The sequence below is a fragment of the Mandrillus leucophaeus genome, unplaced genomic scaffold (assembly GCF_000951045.1).
Source record: "Mandrillus leucophaeus isolate KB7577 unplaced genomic scaffold, Mleu.le_1.0 Scaffold66, whole genome shotgun sequence".
Lineage (NCBI taxonomy): Eukaryota > Metazoa > Chordata > Mammalia > Primates > Cercopithecidae > Mandrillus > Mandrillus leucophaeus.
In genome coordinates this window covers 1614113-1632441 of record NW_012107141.1, presented here as the reverse complement: position 1 = coordinate 1632441, position 18329 = coordinate 1614113, and the positions used below count along the sequence as shown (strand labels likewise).

General features: G+C 38.0%; 1 protein-coding gene across 2 annotated transcripts in view; it reads right to left on the bottom strand.

Moving 5' to 3' along the window:
- Window positions 1–18329, bottom strand: part of HSD17B12 (hydroxysteroid (17-beta) dehydrogenase 12) — a 169058-nt gene that overhangs the window by 97101 nt on the left and 53628 nt on the right. For both annotated transcript variants that reach the window (XM_012001344.1, XM_012001345.1), the window contains exon 2: window positions 2394–2440. In XM_012001344.1, coding sequence (XP_011856734.1) covers window positions 2394–2440 — 47 coding nt within the window. The remainder of the gene's footprint in view (window positions 1–2393; window positions 2441–18329) is intronic.

Here is an 18329-nt window from a genome sequence, read left to right as displayed (position 1 = left end):
AAAGGAAACTACTATTAAAATGTTAAAAATTCCTAAAAATATAATTATTTTTAAAATTTTAAGTTGAGCGTTTTACTTTATGGACCATGGCAAACTAAAGAAGTTAACTGAATAAATTAATGAAGAATTTCCTGAGGAACACCTTCTGTGTACATACCCAGCATGTGTAAATATTGTATATAATGAAAAAGATTTACACAAATGTGGTTACTATCCCAGAACACATAAATATAGTAGTAGAGGAAAAAAAGCACTAATCTGCACAAAACTATTTAGTGAAATATTCTAGACAGAATATAAATGAGCAATAAATTAGGTGCTATGAACTAAAAGTGATTTAGCAAACTAATATTCCAGTCTTAAATCCTAAAGTCAGGGTTTATTAAGTAGTGAGTGATATTGCAAATGAAGCTATGGAAGAACATTTTTTATAAAAATAAAAAGGTTGGTGATGATTTGCAAAATTAATCTACTATAACACCACTAAAAAAACCATTAGCCCATACTGATACCTTCCTTTAAAAAATTAATAGGGGAAGAGGGATAAGGAAAAGCTTTTACAGAAAAATACCATGTTAATAAATGTAGGAGAGATAGCATTAGAAACAAATCACTTTTTTTTTTTTTTTTTTTTGAAATGGAGTCTCGCTCTGTCACCCAGGCTGGAATGCCACGGTATGATCTCGGCTCACTGCAACCTCCACCTCCCGGGTTCAAGTGGTTCTCCTGCCTCAGCCTCCTGAGTAGATGGGATTACAGGCACCCACCATCACACCCAGCTAATTTTTGTATTTTTAGTAGAGATGGAGTTTCACCATGTTAGTCAGGCTGGTCTTGAACTCCTGACCTCAGGTGATCCACCCACCTCGGCCTTCCAAAGTGCTGGGATTACAGGTGTGAGCCACCACACCTGGCCAAAAATCACCATTTTTTAACCACCATGGTAATAATCAATGTAGGCAAAAACTGTCAATGAATCCTAACATCATTGGATAAAAGATTCTTGGGAAATAATATATTTATACAGCCTCAAAGTGTCATTCCACATATTCCTTATTAATTACGTTTATAATCAATAATGGGACAAATGAGACTTCTTGTGCCTCCTACTAAGATGAACGCAGAAGGATAAACCTGTGTAGCCTTCCCGATGAAAACATGTTTTTCCTGAATCTAATGAGAAAACAAAGAGACAAATCCAAATTTGTCTGCAAGACAGCTAACCTGGATTTTTCAAAAATGGCATTCTTATAAAAGAAAAATAAGGCTAACTTATTCTTTTAGATGAATGGAGACTAAGAGACATGACACCAAATGCAATGCATAATCCTTACCTGGATCTTGGAACAACAACAATAAAAAAAGAGCTTAAAAGGAGGTACTGGGGCCACTGGAAACCTGCATAAGGGCTGTATGTCATACAATAGTATTGTGTCACGTTAAACTTCCTATTGTGACCAACGTATTGGGGTTGTAAGGGCGAATGTTTTAGTTCTTAGAAGATTCATCCTGGAATATTTAGGGGTGAACTGTTACGTCTATAACTAACTTACAAATGGTCCGGCGAAATAATTAATAATAATAATAAAGTAAATTAAATGTGCCAAATATTAACAATTAGTGAATCCAGGTGAAGAGTATACAGGTATTTGTCACATTCTTGCAACTTTTCTGTAGTTTTGATATTCTTCCAAATAAAAAGCTGGAAAAATTAAAATTAACAAAAAGACCTTTTGAGAATGAGAAATGGAAGATCCAGTGAATCTGCTGGGATCTTTATAAGAATCACCCCACTGTTTCAGATAATTTCACCATAGGCTGTAGGTGCCTTCTCAGGGACCAGAAGGCAGAGAAACTTGCCTAAAGAATACTGCCCCGGCTCCTGCTTTGTACAACGGTCTTCAAACTATGATGCTCTCCTGTTCTTTAATTTCATTGCAGAGAATCTGAACCCTTTGCCTGTGTCTATCAATACCTGTCTGTTAATCACAGTCCTTTTTATATAAATGATGTCATGGACTAGCCTAGAAATGTAACCACCTATAATAATATTTTCATTTTTTGGAAAATAGTTCAAAATAATTGACTTTGAAATCTGAAGACTGTACACACTTACATGATATAAAATAAAATTACACTGAATTGTTCCCAGTTCCAACTACCCAGTACAATCAGAAAGTTTTATACTTATTTTACACGAAATTTGTTTCAAAAAATTGCGTCTGTTTAAGCAAATACGGTATTTCCAACAAGGTAGAAACAAAAAGCATCTATTGTACCACACAACATTGTATTTGTGTTTTTTACTTCAAAAATCAAAACTACTGTAAGAAATCATCCCATATTTATTCTTATTTTTTATATCAAAAGGAAAGATCTTGAAAATCACCTACCTCTTCTGCATATGATTTTCCAATTCCATCAGTACCACCTGTGACAACTGGGAAAGGGAAAAAAGCAATAGTTTAGTCTAAGAATTACAATGAAGAACTGGTCATAGTTAGGACCCACCAATTACATACAAGAAGACCAGTGTGATACTTTGATGTAAAAGACAGAACAATACCAGTGGTTCAAATCTAAGGCTGAATACACACCGCAATAGCTAAAATTTTAAAAAGACTTCAAAACCAAGTGTTAAAAAGAATGTGTTGTGACTGGACTCTCACACATTGATGGTGGCACTGTAAATTGGTACAATTATTTTGGAAAATACTATTTGCCAATATGTTCAGAACTAAAAATATGCCTACCTTAACCCACCAATTCTCAAGAGATAGAAATGAATTAATATCTACCCAAAGAATGTTCACGGCAGCTTAGTTAATACATAGTAGGTAAATGCAACTAAATATTAATCAACAGAAGAATAAGTAAATTGAGATATAGACAAATAATGGAATACTGAACAGCAGTAAAAAAAGAACTACTGATACATGCAAAACATGAAACATGAATGAATCTCTAAGATATTACAAAAGCCTGCCATAAAAATGTAAGTTCAAGAAAAGGTAAAACTAATCTATGGTTATAGAAGTCAGAATACTGGTTACCTCTGGATAGTGGAATAGATAACAGGGAAGGGCAATACAGGAATCTTCTGGGATACAGGAAATATTCTGTATATTTTTAGGGTGGCAGTTACCACTGTGTGTGTGTAGATTCACTGAGCTGTACACTTAAGTACATACTTACTGTATGTATCTTCATAAGCTGCTTTTTAAAACAAAGGGTAGTAAAAGTAAATAGAAAATGATTTAATTATTCTATGAGAAACCATATTTACCTTACAACCTCAAAACCTTTATGTAGCAGAAACATTTGAAAATTATATGGGGCAGGCTATACCATGATATCTCTGGAATACTAGAATCACGTTACACGTTCAAAGCACAGATGTCTGCTTCTCTAAATATGAGTTTTTCCAAAACATTTACAGATTTTAAAAAACAAGTTATGGTGTAAAGTAGGATTTTCTTGTATTTGTCCACTTCTTTCAAATTATACAAGATGGTCCCTAATTTTACTATTTAGAAATATCATTCATATTCTCGCTAGCCATATCTCTCAGAATCTTATAGACTTCCATCATGTTTTTGCTTAGCTGATATCTTTCCACAATTTAAAAGAAAAAAAAAAAGAATAAAAAAGTTGAAATATCTAGAGAACAGTATAACAAACCCCTAGGTATCCATAGCTCAGCTTCACCTTGAGGTTAACCTTGCTTCATCTAACATGTCCTCCTGCTTCCTCTCACACTGGATTATTTTGAAGTAAAAACATTATGTCACTTCATTCATAACTATTACAGTATGTTTCTGCTATTAAAAATAAACACAATACCATTATCTCATTCCTAAAATTATAACAATTCCTTGACATCCAATATGTAATCACTATAAATTCTGCCAAATGTTTCAAAAAACTTTTAACAATTGTTCCAATCAGAATTCAATAGGTTCCATAATAAAATTTGTTAGTATGTCAATTAGCCATGTCTATAACCCCTCTCCCCTTTCTTCCCTTCACCCTCTCAATTTATTGGTTTAAGATATTAGGTCATAGGTTTGTGCTTTCTCAGCCTGTCCTCGATATCATTCAACATGTTCCTCTGTCCCATGGTGGTTGGATATAGATATTGATCAAATTCAGGTTTGGTTTTTTTGGTAGGAGTACTTCATAAGGGATAATGCATTTTTACATCAAGAAGCATATGTCTGGTTATCTTTTGTTTTGTTATATTAGCAGCCACTGCTGGTCACCACTGAGATCCATTATTTCATTAGGGGTTGCAAAATGGTGGTATTAGAGTTCAATCATTAATCTTCATCTATTAGCCGGAATATTTCCAGAGACAAATTATTCCTCATTAGTTAGTTACCATGATATATAGATTGCATAAGAACACAAGATAAATGTTGGAAATTTTTTTGCCTTTATCAGTTTTCAAAAAAAATTGGTACTCTGGCATCTTCCAAAGGTAACCCATGTGTTTTTGTCACTATTGTCCTGTTTATAGGAAACATTAGTAACTAACAGATTTAAATATTTGTGGGAGAACCTACCTACAGAAAACTGAGCATCTTATGAAATCTCCTCCAACCTCGTGATCAATTTGTAACTTTTGTTTTTCTTTTTATCTTTTTTTTTTTTAATTTCAACTTTTATTTTACATATAGAGGGTACATGTGCAGGTTTGTTACATGGGAATATTGCTTGATGCTGAGGTTTTGGGTATATATCCCACCACACAGGGAGTGAGGATAGTACCCAATAGGTAGTTTTTCAACTCGCCCCCTTTCCTTCCACTCTCTAGTAGACCACAGTGCCTATTGTTCCCACATTTATTTCCACGTGTGCTCAATGTTTAGCTCCCACATATAAGTAAGAACATGCAGTATTTGGTCTTCTGTTCCTGTGTTAATTTGCTTAAGATTATGGCCTCTAGTTTCATCTATGTTGCTACAAAGGACATGATTTTATTCTTTTTTATGGCTGTGTAGTATTCCATGGTGTATATGTACCACATTTTCTTTATCCAATCTACCATTGATGGGCACCTGGACTGATTCCATGTCTTTGGTATTGTGAATAGTGTAGCAATGAGCATAATTTTCTGTAACTTTTCATCTCCTGACTGTTTTTAGAGGCACAGGAATCCAAATTTTATACTGTATTCTTGTTATTATTCACTAACGTTTCATAAGTGATGGATAAACATATTCTAATTGTTTCCAATTTTCTCCTCTTCCTTTTCTCTGTGATAACTTTTCTCCCCTCTCCAAGATCCCAGAACTGTTGGGGACCAGCCTCAACACCACCTGTAGGGTACCCAAAGTCCAGTGGCAACGAAGGAATGAGAAGAGACAGGCCAAGAGGGCATAAAGAGTGGGGGCCAGGGGGCCAATTGCAAAATGGAGGCTGCAAAAGGCTCAGAGCTCTGGTCTCCACACTTTTTATTGAGTACAATCACTTAAATCTAAGAAGCAGATGTTCAGGGTGAAGCGCTGAAAGGGAGGCAGTGCGTCATACGCGTAATCTAGCAGTGGCGGTTTAAGTGAATCTCCTTTGTGCTCAAACAGCATATCTTTAACTTATCTGAGAGTAGCTGGTGGGAGCAGGCTTAACTAGGAGCCTGCACATCTGTCCACATTCTGATGCTTCCAAGGAGGGTCTTTCTCCTTGAACACAGTGTTTACAGATAAGAGAGCAGGTCTTGCTCTGAGCATGGGAACATAATGGCAATTAGGAGGCTTTCCTCCTCAGAGGCCTCTTGTGGCTTTCCACAACTTATTGTCCCATATTTTTATAGCCAGTTTATGCAGGCACCCCACAAGCCCTTTTCCCAACACAGAACCTCACCTCCTACCCTCTTCCATCAAAGCCTTATTGAAGATCCATCAACGCCACTGTTCCAGATCACTTTACGCAAAAGAAAACTTCCTCTTTCTAAACTCCCACAACACTTGACACATCTTTATGTCGATGGCACTTTACCACTCTCTTTTGAATTGTATTTCCTAACATCTACATGTCTTAATTCTTCTGTAAGATTCTAGGCTCCTTGCTAGGCAACGTGCACAAGGTAGGTGTTCAGTAGACATTTGTTGAGTGTTTGAATGATGATTGGCATTTAGTTGGTCTAAAAAATTGCAAAACACGCAAGACTTGGATTGTTTTCCTGACAACCTGGTTTCTCAAAAGTCTTTATTTACAAGTACAGTATCTTTTACTTTCCTACAGTAACACCTATTAGCCACTGACCTATTTACAAATCCTGTTGGTAACTAGATTATTCTGCATTAAGCCTACAACTGTGGAGCAAGCAAACCACATACAGTCAGCAGCTGCATAACAATGTTTTGGTCAACGAAGGACGACATATACATCTCTGGTCCCCTAAGATTACAATGGAGCTGAAAAACTCCTTTCACCTAGTGACACTGTAGCTGTCATAACGTGGTAACGTAATGCATTAATCATGTGTTTGTGGTCATGCTGGTGTAAACAAACCTACTACTATGCCAGTGACAGAAAGGTAGAACACATACAATTATATATAACATATAACGCTTGATAATCATAATAAACAACTATGCTACTGGGTTATGTATTTACTATAATACTATACTTTTTCACATTAGAGTATACTCTCTCTGCTTTATAGAAAAAAAAGTTAACTGTAAAACAGCCTCAGGCAGGTCCTTCAGGAGATACTCCAGAAGAAGGCACTGTTACCATGGGAGATGGCAGCTCTATGTGTGTGATTGTGTCTGAAGACCTTCCAGTGGGACAAGATGTGGAGGTAAAACACACTGATATTGAGGATCCCGACCTGGTGTTGGCCCAGGCCAATGTGTATGTTTTATATCTTTGTTTTTAACAAAAAAGCTTCAAAAGTAAAAAATAAAAATTTAAAAATTTAAAATGGAATAAGGATACAAAGAAGATATTTTTGTACAGTATACAATGTGTTTCTTTTTTAAGCTAAGTGTTATTACAAAAGTCCAAAAGATAAGCAAGGTAAGTTTATAAAGTAAAAGGGTTACAGTAAGCTAATTTATGATTGAAGAAAAATTTTTTAAATAAATTCAGTATAGCCCAAGTATTAAGTGTTTATAAAGTCTACAGTAGTGTACAGTAATATCCTAGGCCTTCACATTCACTCACCACTCACTCACTCACTTACCCAGAGAAACTGCAGTCCTGCAAGTTCCATTCACAGTAAGTGTCCTATACAGATGTGCCATTTTTAAACTTTTGTTTGTTTAAGAGTCAGGGTCTTGCTCTGTCACCCAGGCTGGAGTGCAATGGTGTGATCATAGCTCACTACAGCCTCTCACTGTTGGGCTCAAGTGATCCTCTTGCCTTAGCCTCCTATGTAGCTACAGGCACATGCTACCATACCTGACCAGCTGTTGTTTTTTTTTTTTTTTTTAGAGACCAGGTCTCACTATGTTGAACTCATGGCCTCAAGCAATGCTCCCACCTCGGCCTTCCAAAGGCTGGGATTATAGGCATGAGACACCATCCTTAGCCCTTTTTAACATTTTGTACCATATTTTTACTGTACTTTTCTATGTTTGATATATTTAGATATACAAATACCACTGTGTTACAACTGCCTATTCAGTATAGTAACATGCTATTATATATAGGTTTGTAGCCTAGGAGCTTTAGGCCATACCATATAACCTAGGTATGTACAGTAGGCTAAACCATCTAGATTTGTAGGAGTACACTCTGTTGATGTTTGCACAACAACAAAATTGTCTAGCAACACATTTCTCAGAATGTATCCCCACCACTAAGTGACATATGACTATATATGATTACAGCAATGAATTGATGGCAGTATCATCAGAATTCTCAGATTAAGGGCTCAGAAATCTCTTAATGAGAATATGCTGAAGAATGAAACTATGTAAAGTCACTCAGTACTGTGCATCTAAAAATTTGACTGGAATCTCTTTCAAAAGAATACAGATAACTGTTGCACGTGTGTATCCGTGTTTAAAATTGCCAACTCTGGGCTGATCTAAAAACCAGCATACCATAAAACTAAAAACAGTCTTAGAAAGGCCAGAATATGCCAGGTCTAGAGATTCTGAAATCTGCCTCATGTATATTGTCTTCCTTTTTCTGATTCTCCAGTTGTTGGAGTTTGTAATGGATACTGTTAGTGCACCAGGCAGATCCTCCCTTCTGGCACAGAGGTACTCAACCAATCCTTTCTTGCCAGGAGTGTTAACTGCTGCCAGTAACTGCTCTCAGCCAAAGGGGGGCTGCCTTGCTCCCCTGGGCAGTACATGTCTCTTGGTGAGGCCACACTCAGGGACAAAGGTTGCGCTCCCTTACCTCACTTAGGCATCTCTCTAGAGCCATCCTACATTCAGGGCCAATGGTATCAGCTACAACCTTTGCTACAACTGCATCACAGTTCGACTCCTCCCTCTGCTCAATTCTGCTTCTTTTGCTTCCTCACGGGTGCTATGCCTGAGAACATTCCTGAATACACCTCACATTCACGTGAACCAATATTGATACAATTAATGAAAGTCCATATCTTATTCAGATTTACTTACTTGTTACTGAATGTCCTTTTTCTGATCTAGGATCCCATCCAGAATATCATACCTCATTTAGTCATCATGTCTCCTTATATGACAGTTTAAAAGATAACATTTTTAAATTGTGTATATCTTTTTATAAAAAGTCTATTTTCTAACCACACGCATAATAGCTTAACTGGGTATAGAATTCTAAGCAGGAAATCATTTTTAACAAAAAAATTTTTCACAACTCTCCGTTGTCTTCTAACACAAGTATCATTTTAAAATGTTTCACCATTCTTATTTCCCACCATTTCTAAGTAACCTGCTTTTTTTGTCACTGGGGCTTTTACAATTATTACTTAGTCTATAGGACTGCATCATGAAAACGTACCCAAATGAGTGGGTGTTTTTCCACTCACTGGTGCTAGGCATTGGTGGGTCTTAAAATTCATGATCTTCAGTTCTGAAAAGTTTCTTATGTTAATTGTTTGATAATATCTGCCTCACATTTTTCTCTTCCTAGAATCCCTATAAATCAGAATTTGGACTTAATAGCTTCTCTATTAATCTTACTTTTCCTTTTGCTCTACTTTCCTGTAAATTTCTTCAACTTTATCTCCAAACCATCTATATACTTTTTAAATGTAGGTTGTCAATTTTTCTGCTTTGAAGAATCTTCCATATTCTGACTGCTCTTTTGCACACTCTCACTCTCTTTCTCGCTTTTAACAGCATCTTGTTCTTATTATAGATCCATTATCTAATCTCTGAGGATATTAATTACAGTTTGTTTACACATTTACATTTTCTTCTACTCTTTATATTTTGTTCCTCTAAGTTCCTTCTTGATTGTTTTGGTCATTCTCATTTTGGCTGCATTAAAATATTGATTAGAGTTCATAGGTGAGGTGATTACACCGTGGCCCTCAATACAACTCAATCAATGGGCCAATCAGCTTTTTCGTTGGGGAATCCACAAAAGTCAGTATGTGTCTCTTCTCTGGGGGCCCTTCAGTGTCTCTTAAAAAGCATTCCCTAATTTCCAGTCTTCTGGCTGCTGGGCAGTTATTAGTTTGCAAGTGTTTTACTTATCCTCTGTTCTCAGTCAGGTGTCTCATCTTAGGGCTTCTGCTGCTTAATTTCCCTGAGTTTCAAGCACATTTGCCCCACGCCTGTCTTTTGAGGTACCTGATACTTCCAATTCCTGTGCTGTTCTGGGATCCAAGGGACAAACCTGCTTGTTTCCCAATGGTGGCCCCACTATGAGGACTCAGGTGTCTGCTCTGGAAGTCAGTTACCACTCCACCACCTTCAATAGCTGTGACTGGGGGTGAGGGATGACAAAAGTTCCCTAGTTGCATCAAAATGGAGCTTTCCATTTCTTATTCTTCTAACTTTTAGAGAACATTTCCAAGAGAAGAAAGGCCAAAAGTATTGCTACTTCATCATTTTAAAACTAGAAGCACCCAAGGTTCCTCTTAAGCATATTATACCAAAGTACACTAACTTTAGTTGAGAATGATGCTAAACACACTTAGAAAGATTTATGCCCAGCAAGAACATTTTTTCCTATCTCCTGTTAGCAACTATCAAATTTAAATGAAACTAACACCCTTCAGAAACTATTATGTGTATGACTATCAAGAATACAATGGTTCACATTCGATATTAGATATTCTATAAATTACCCACTTCATGGTTAGGACTTTAAATATAAGCAGAAACAATATGATTACATTGTACAAATATTAAAAATATAACCTCTGATATTTCAGATAAAAATATCATTTTTCCATTTTCTCATACTTCTCAAAACCAAATCCAACATTGCCCAGTTACATGTAAGTCAAATATTACCTCACAAGTAAATATTTTTTCTGAGAAAACAGAAAAGTGCAAAAATTATTTATGGGCACACACACAAAAAAAAGCAAAACTGGAAATCCAGGGCCTCTCTTAGGCATCTCTATAGCACCACTGTAGTTCTACAATAATTAGTGTTATGTACAGTGGTCAGGTAATGGGAGACCAAGTGTCATTTCCCCAGCAAAGGAAATGACAAAGCCTGTAGATCTACAAGTTGCATGATGGGTAATGTATTATATTTGCAATAACGTACAAACATACCCAAGTTTAAGCCAATTATGAAAGAACAACTCTTACTCAACAAACATGGAAAAAATTCAAATTTGTTTAAGACAGTGGGAACAAGGATTGTCCTGCTTTTGGTTTTAAAGGTATTTTCATGGGGCACAGTGGCTCATCCCAAAACTTTGGGATGCTGAGGTGGGAGGAATGCTTGAGCCCAGGAGTTCAAGACCAGCCTGGGCAACACAGTGAGACCCCGTTTCTGCAAAAAAAAACTCAAGAAAATTAGCCAGTATGGTGGCACACACCTACAGTCCCAGCTACTTGGGAAGCTGTGGCAGGAGGATCCTCTGAGCCTAGGAAGTTGAGGATGAAGTGAGTTATGACTGTGGCACTGTACTCCAACCTCAGTGACAGAGTGAGACCCTGTCTCAATTAAAAAAAAAAAAAAAAAAAAGATATTTCCTTTGCCTTAAAGCTATATATCTTCCAACAGTAGTAGCAGAGATAGCAGCTGTAGTTGGATAGAAAATCCCTCAGTTGCCAGGCACGGTGGCTCACACCTGTAATCCCAGTACTTTGGGAGGCCCAGGCGGGCGGATCACGAGGTCAGGAGATCGAGACCATCCTGGCTAACAAGGTGAAACCCCATCTCTACTAAAAATACAAAAAGTTAGCCAGGCTTGGTGGCGGGCGCCAGTAGTCCCAGCCGCTTGGGAGGCTGAGGCAGGAGAATGGAGTGAACCCAGGAGGCAGAAGTTGCAATGAGCCGAGGTCACGCCACTGCACTCCAGCCTGGGCGACACAGCGAGACTGTCTCAAAAAAAAAGAAAATTCCTCAGTTACGTTCAATAATTTTTTATTTTTATAAAATAATAGTGTGATTTTCACTATTTTAAAATTAAACTATATTATCTGGGGAGTCAATTCATCATCATAAATTTTAGAAAGGTAAACCAAAGCATAACATCTCAAATCAAAAGTCTATTGATAGTTGCTTCTGGGGGATTAGGGAAAGATGGGAAAGAGATTACTTCTTATCATTATTTTAACTCTTTGCATTTTTTAACCATGTACATGTACTGCATTTTTTTTTTAAGTCCTTTGCTACTATGAATAGAAAAATGGTGTAAACTGAGCCAGCAAACTCATCTACTCCAATTTCCCAAAATCAGGGTAGTATTGCTTAAATCAGTGTTTCTCAAGGCCACTTAAGTTTTCTTAAAACTGATTTTTTTTCTTAAAATTTAATAGAAAACTTGATTACTTAATTACTGTTTAATTACTACTTTTAAAGGACCATCAGTTTCAATTAACATAGACTATTAGTATAAAAAACATATGAATGTCAAAATTGAAAAATATTAATCAATGTGGTACCTAAGATCATCTCTTGGTTGATCTTTGGGAAACACTGATCTAAACACTCCCACCCTTATAATACCAATTTTCAATGAAAACCAAATAAAACAAAGACCAGTTCCAAGTCATCCAAATCAGAAGTACTGCTTGTTTTTTTGTGGTTTCTTAAAATGAAAAAACTAAGCATTCACAGCAACACTGAAATGATAAGATATAATATGCAAAAACTACCCTGGGGATGCCATCCTTCATGTGTTAAATGCACATCTGGACCAGAGCCTGCTGGTTGCCTTCCTTAATACCCATTCTACCCTTCTTCCTTTGCAGGAGAATACTGATTTTTAACCCAGCATATTGTGGCCTGGAATAAAGACTTATATTCCAACCTCCCTACCAGCTAGCAGTGGCCATATGATTAATTTCAGGGAACAACATGAAATAAGGTTGTGAAGGACTTTGAAAAAGGTTGCTTAATGGAAGCTGACTTGGCAGAGAGAGGCCCCTTTTGCCCTTCATCTAGCCAGTTCTGAAGTGATGGCTGTAGCTGCAGCAGTCTCTTGAATCATGAAGTAATCTTAGGGTTGAAGCCATGGGCTAAGATAATGGAACAGAATCATAGGAATCAAGGTCCCTGATAACACTACTGAATTACCACGCCATTTTAAAATCCCGATCATTTCTTCTTTTACTGTTTATCATAAGGAATCAAACATATACAAAAGTTCCAGTCTTTAAAGTGGGTGAAAAATAAATTTCTGTCTTATTAAAGTAACTATGATAGGCCCAGAAAAGCAAGTGTAAACTGTCAATAAAATAAATTATGAAAACAAAATAATATTCACATCATTATAAGAATATTTGCTCAAGGCATGTCACTGATATCATCCAGTTAATTCTCACAACTACTACCCCAATCTACGCTATCGTCCCAAACACAAGGACTTGTGCGAGGAATCTTTCATCCCTCCTCACTCAATTCATGCTATGCACAGTTAAAAATTATCTTTCTCAAACACCATTTTTTCCCTGCCAAGAAGTTACATTTCCCTTTTGCCAACTATATAAAAACTGAAACACAAATTCATTCACTTCTTCCCATTGCTACCACCAAGAGCTACCATCATTCATTTCCTATAAGAACTACTGTTAACAGCCAGCATTCACCTGGTCCCGTTCTTACTCCTCTCTAATTCATTCTCTATATTGTAGCCAAAACAATCACTCCAAAGTGCAAATCTGAACTTCACTTCCCTGCCTAAAACCTGACACTGGCTTCCCACTCCCCTCATTCTTTATAAGGTCTTCCATGAGCTGACCTTACTCCTACCATTTTCCTCCTTCCACTCAAGTATTCCCCAGTTGTGCTGAAATTTTTCCAGTTCCTCCAAGGTAACATGCTTTCTCTTCACAAATGTTCCCTACACCTCCAACGTACCCTCTGCTATGGTTTTAATGTGTCCCTTCCATGAGTCAGGTGTTGAAACTTAAGGGCCAATGTGACAGTGGTAAGAAGTGGAGACATTAAGAGGTGATTAGGCCATGAGATCTCCTCCCTAATGAGTGGAATTAAGCCCCTTACAAAAGAATCTTCATGAAGCGTTCCTTCAGCCATCTCGCCTTTCTGCCTTTTGCCCTGTGAGGACACAGCATTCCAAGGATGCAGCAACAAGGTGCCATCCTGGAAGCACACAGTATCCCTCTCCAGAGAACTGAACCTGCAGGCACCTTGATCTTGGACTTCCTGGCACACAAAACCATGAGAAAATACATTTCTGTTCTTTATGTATTTTATTACAGCAGCACAATGAACTAAAACACACTTCTAGCTGTGTTTCCCTCCCATCCTTGAGGTTTTCCAATTAAACCATCCAATTAAACCATTAAGCCTTCCTTGACCTGTAGACTAACTTAGAACCTCATACAGAAATCTCTGCCCCACAGTACTCTGCACTCCCCCTTTGTGAAAGCTGATCATGCTAGTTGGGTCATTCTTGTCATACCTGACTGAAACAGAGACAAGAATCCAGGGGGAAAAGTCCTTAGGGTACAAAACATTGCTCCAAGAATGTAATTCTCTGCCAGCCTGACTGCTGAACCTGCTGGTTGTAACCTGACAGCAGTTTTATCTATGCTTGCTGCAACTCTAGAACTAATTTTGTCCACAGCAGTTGCTCACCAATCAGGACTTGCCACTTCCCCAAACCCTTACCCAAAGCCAGTGAACTTTCTCAAAGAGCAATAGGTAGCATTCTCCTTTTTATAAAACCTCTAGTTTTCTCTTTTTGCTTTGGAGAAAGTGCTTTTGGTTCATGCTGGAGACTCTCTGCTTTGCAAACTGATATTGCCAATAAAACTCTCTTTCCTACTATCTAGCTATCCTGGTGGTCCTTTGGACAACATCGTCATGACATTCATCACACAAGATTCCATAAGAGCAGAGTCTGCCTGGGTCATCACAGTCTAACTGCTAGCACAGAACCTGGCAAAAAGCAGGTGATTAATGAGGTTTTACTGTATGAATGGATGAGTGAATGAATGAAGGGAGATTATAAAAGGAAAACTAACCTTTTATGACCCTACCCACTGCTTTTTCCCCACCTTATTTAGAAATAATTACACAACCCCTACACTCTTCAGCCTCCTCTCAATGTCAAGAATCAATTATATAAAAGTGAGATTTTCAAGAAATTCACATTTCTTGAAATTTTAAATTAAATTTTCAAGAAATTTAACATAAATGTTATGATAAATCTGTAGATTTGCACTTTCACAGAATTCTGAGGCTGTCCTTGAAAAGTAGTGATTTTCGGGGAACACCACACACTGGGGCCTGTTGGAGGGGGAGAGGGTGTGGGAGGGAGAGTATCAGGAAGAATAGCTAATGGACACTGGGCTTAATACCTAGGTGACAGGATGACCTGTGCAGCAAACCTCCATGGCACACGTTTACCTATGTAACAAACCTGCACATCCTGCACATGGACCCCTGAACTTAAAAGTCGAAGAAAAAAACAAGAGAAAAGTGATGATTTTCAGTGCTAGAGAGAACTACTTCACTCATAATGTGCCAGTGAAACATGCGAAAACATGTTACATTACCAAAGTAGTGACAGTTCATTTTTTTTTTTTTTTTTTGAGATAGAGTCTGGCTCTGTCACCCAGGCAATCTCTGCCCACTGCAAGCTCCGCCTCCCAGGTTCACGCCATTCTCCCGCTTCAGCCTCCCGACTAGCTGGGACTACAGGCGCCCGCCACCACGCCTGGTTAATTTTTTGAATTTTTAGTAGAGACAGGGTTTCACCATGTTAGTCAGGATGGTCTTGATCTCCTGACCTCATGATCCGCTCGCCTCGGCCTCCCAAAGTGCTGGGATTACAGGCGTGAGCCATCGCGCCTGGCCTGACAGTTCATATTCTTGTCTCTAAGATTTGCTTCTTCATTTAACACTGGTGTCCTCAGATTCCATTTTGCTATGAAATACGTGGATAAGTTAGGGTAGTTTTTAACAATACACAGAAAAAAGCTATATGGTATCACCCAGAACCATGTGGGTTGGGACAGTACAGATGACGGTCACGGGTAGCACTATAAGGTAGAGGAAGAAAAGAAGGAAAGGAGAAAAAGGAAGATTTTTTTTAAAAAGGCTTATGTCTTCATATACAAATATAACACCAGAACCCAAATTTACAAGCCTTTGAGAAGATGGAAACCGACAACTATAAAGAATAGACCAACTTGGCATCCAGAAGCGTCTAGCTTGCTACAGATTATATAAAATACTGGCAACTGACCAGGGCTCCACTTCCAGATTTTATACAGTCAACAAAAATACTTTAGTTTGTGTAGGTTAAAAATATTCTACTCTTTTTGTCCTCAACTTGCTAGGAACAGATATTTTTAGTAAGAACCCAATCAACCTTATCAAAATCAAACATCAAAAATAGACTAGAGCAACACTGGAAGCAAACTCACTATTTTTAGCTCTTCTGCCTATTCCCTGCCACTACCCACAAAATTCTGACTGTAAAGTCCATGCCTAAGAGCTTAGTTATTCCAAGCAGTTTCCTTCTTGTGACCCCCTTTTTCCCCCCGAAAACCTGAATGCAGAAAACACTCGATTGATTAAAGATTAATACTGCCGCAATCCATGACAGCTGCCTTTCCTCTGAGGGTTTTGGGAGGAGGGTGGTAGGAATAGAAAATGATAGAGAGCTTGCATCAGTATTCCTCTTGGGAATCTATTACATGAAAAGAAAATTGCTATTTCAATCCCCTTTTGTTGCTAAAAATAGCAGTCTCAATTGATTCAGGCAAACAGTGTAGGGGCTTAGCAGTGCTGAATTTAGAAACCACAGAAGTCCCTGAGAGCAAATGCTAACGTAGTCTTAACACACGCCAGCTCATATTTGACAAAGAACAAAGAAGAGAAGCATGCAGGGTGCAAGTTAATAAAACAGCAGCAACTTCCTCCATTTTTATTAAAGACAAACAGTGAAAGTGATGCAATATAAGACCACTCTAACTTGTTCTCCTCATCATATTATAAAAATAATTTTACAGAAAAAATATTAGTTTATGCATACACCCAGATATTGTGGGCATTTTCCAAAACCCCATGGTATGAGGAAGCACACGTCTTTCTTCAATAACAGTAGATTGCTATAGAAAGAAAATGCCCAGTTTACAAATGTCCTGTCCCAATATAGAGTCCCCTTTTTCCCACTCAGTCCTTTCAGGTTCCCCACTAAGCAGCCCTCTCTTTGACTCTTTACTCCCCTTATTTTGACCCAACCAGACACTGGAGACTATTCTACTTGCCACTTAAAAAACTGGCAAACCCAAACAACAATAACAAAAATTCAAAGCATCTATAGGTCCAGAACAGAAAAACAAACAAACCAACAAACAAACAAACAAAACTGTGAAAAGCAAGACTTGCTTAAGGCAGTTGCTCCCCTGGGCCAACTTCCAGGCAAGGAATTCTTTCTAGTGGCACCATAACCCCAAAATGGCTTCTGCCTGATTTTTTCACTTTATTTGGTTAACTAAAACCCCTTGCAAATAATGATTCATTTTGGTTAATGCCACATCCTCTTTAACAATGCAAACGCATGTATAAGAATTAAAAGGTGATCAATCTTTATGCCTCAGTGTGATCTAACTGATTCAAACTACTTTGTGGCTTCCTTTGGGAATACCCAAAATGTGGGAGTAACAGTTGAATCACAGGGCCTGGTAAGTCACCACAATGGAAAGGCTTTTGCTATTTTAGTGCAAATACAATATGAGAAGTGGTGAAGAACATGGACACTAAAATCAAACCAGCAAGGTTTAAGTGTAGATTCAAATCCCAACTCTGCCACCTCTATTTAACTTCTGTGGCTAATTTATAGCAATAGTTAACCACTATTGTCTTGGTTTCTTCATTTGTAAAGTGAATACAATATTATCTGTCCCATAGAGTCATTGTAAAGATTCGATTGGGCTGGGCATGGTGGCTCACACCTGTAATCCCAGCACTTTGGGAGGCCGAGATGGGCAGATTACGAGGTCAGGAGATTGAGACCATCCTGGCTAACACGGTGAAACCCTGTCTCTGCTAAAAATACAAAAAAATTAGCCAGGCATGGTGGTAGGTGCCTGTAGTCCCAGCTACTCGGGAGGCTGAGGCAGGAGAATGGTGTGAACCTGGAGCTTGCAGTGAGCCAAGATTGTGCCACTGCACTCCAGCCTGGGTGACAGAGTGAGGCACCATCTCAAAAAAAAAAAAAAAAAAAGATTCAATTAAATGTTAATAGTAGCACCCACCATACTGGACTCCTTGCAAATTAAATGGAACAATGTATGTAATGTATTTAGCATGAGACCTGGCACATAGGAAATTCTCAATAAATGTTAGCAATTAGACAAGGTGTGCTAGAAAGTAGAGGGGATACAGAAGGCAGAGAAAAAGCTAACTAAGGTCAGCTATGAAACTACAGCAACAAAAGAAAAAGTAGGGAAAACAGACTTCGTCAAAACTAAAATTTTTTTGTACATCAAAAGATATTATAAGAGAATGAAAAGACAACTGATATGGTTTGGCTCTGTGTCCCTACCCAAACTCATCTCCAATTGTAATCCCCATATGTTAGGGGAGAGTCCTGGTAGTAGGTGACTGGATCATGGGGCAGTTCCCTCATGCTGTTCTCATGATAGTGAGTTATCAGGAGGTCTGATGGTTTAAAAGCATGTGGCAGTTCCCTCCTCGATCTCTCTCCTGCCGCCATGTAAGACATGCCTTGCTTCCCCTTCGCCTTCCACCATGATTATAAGTTTCCTGAG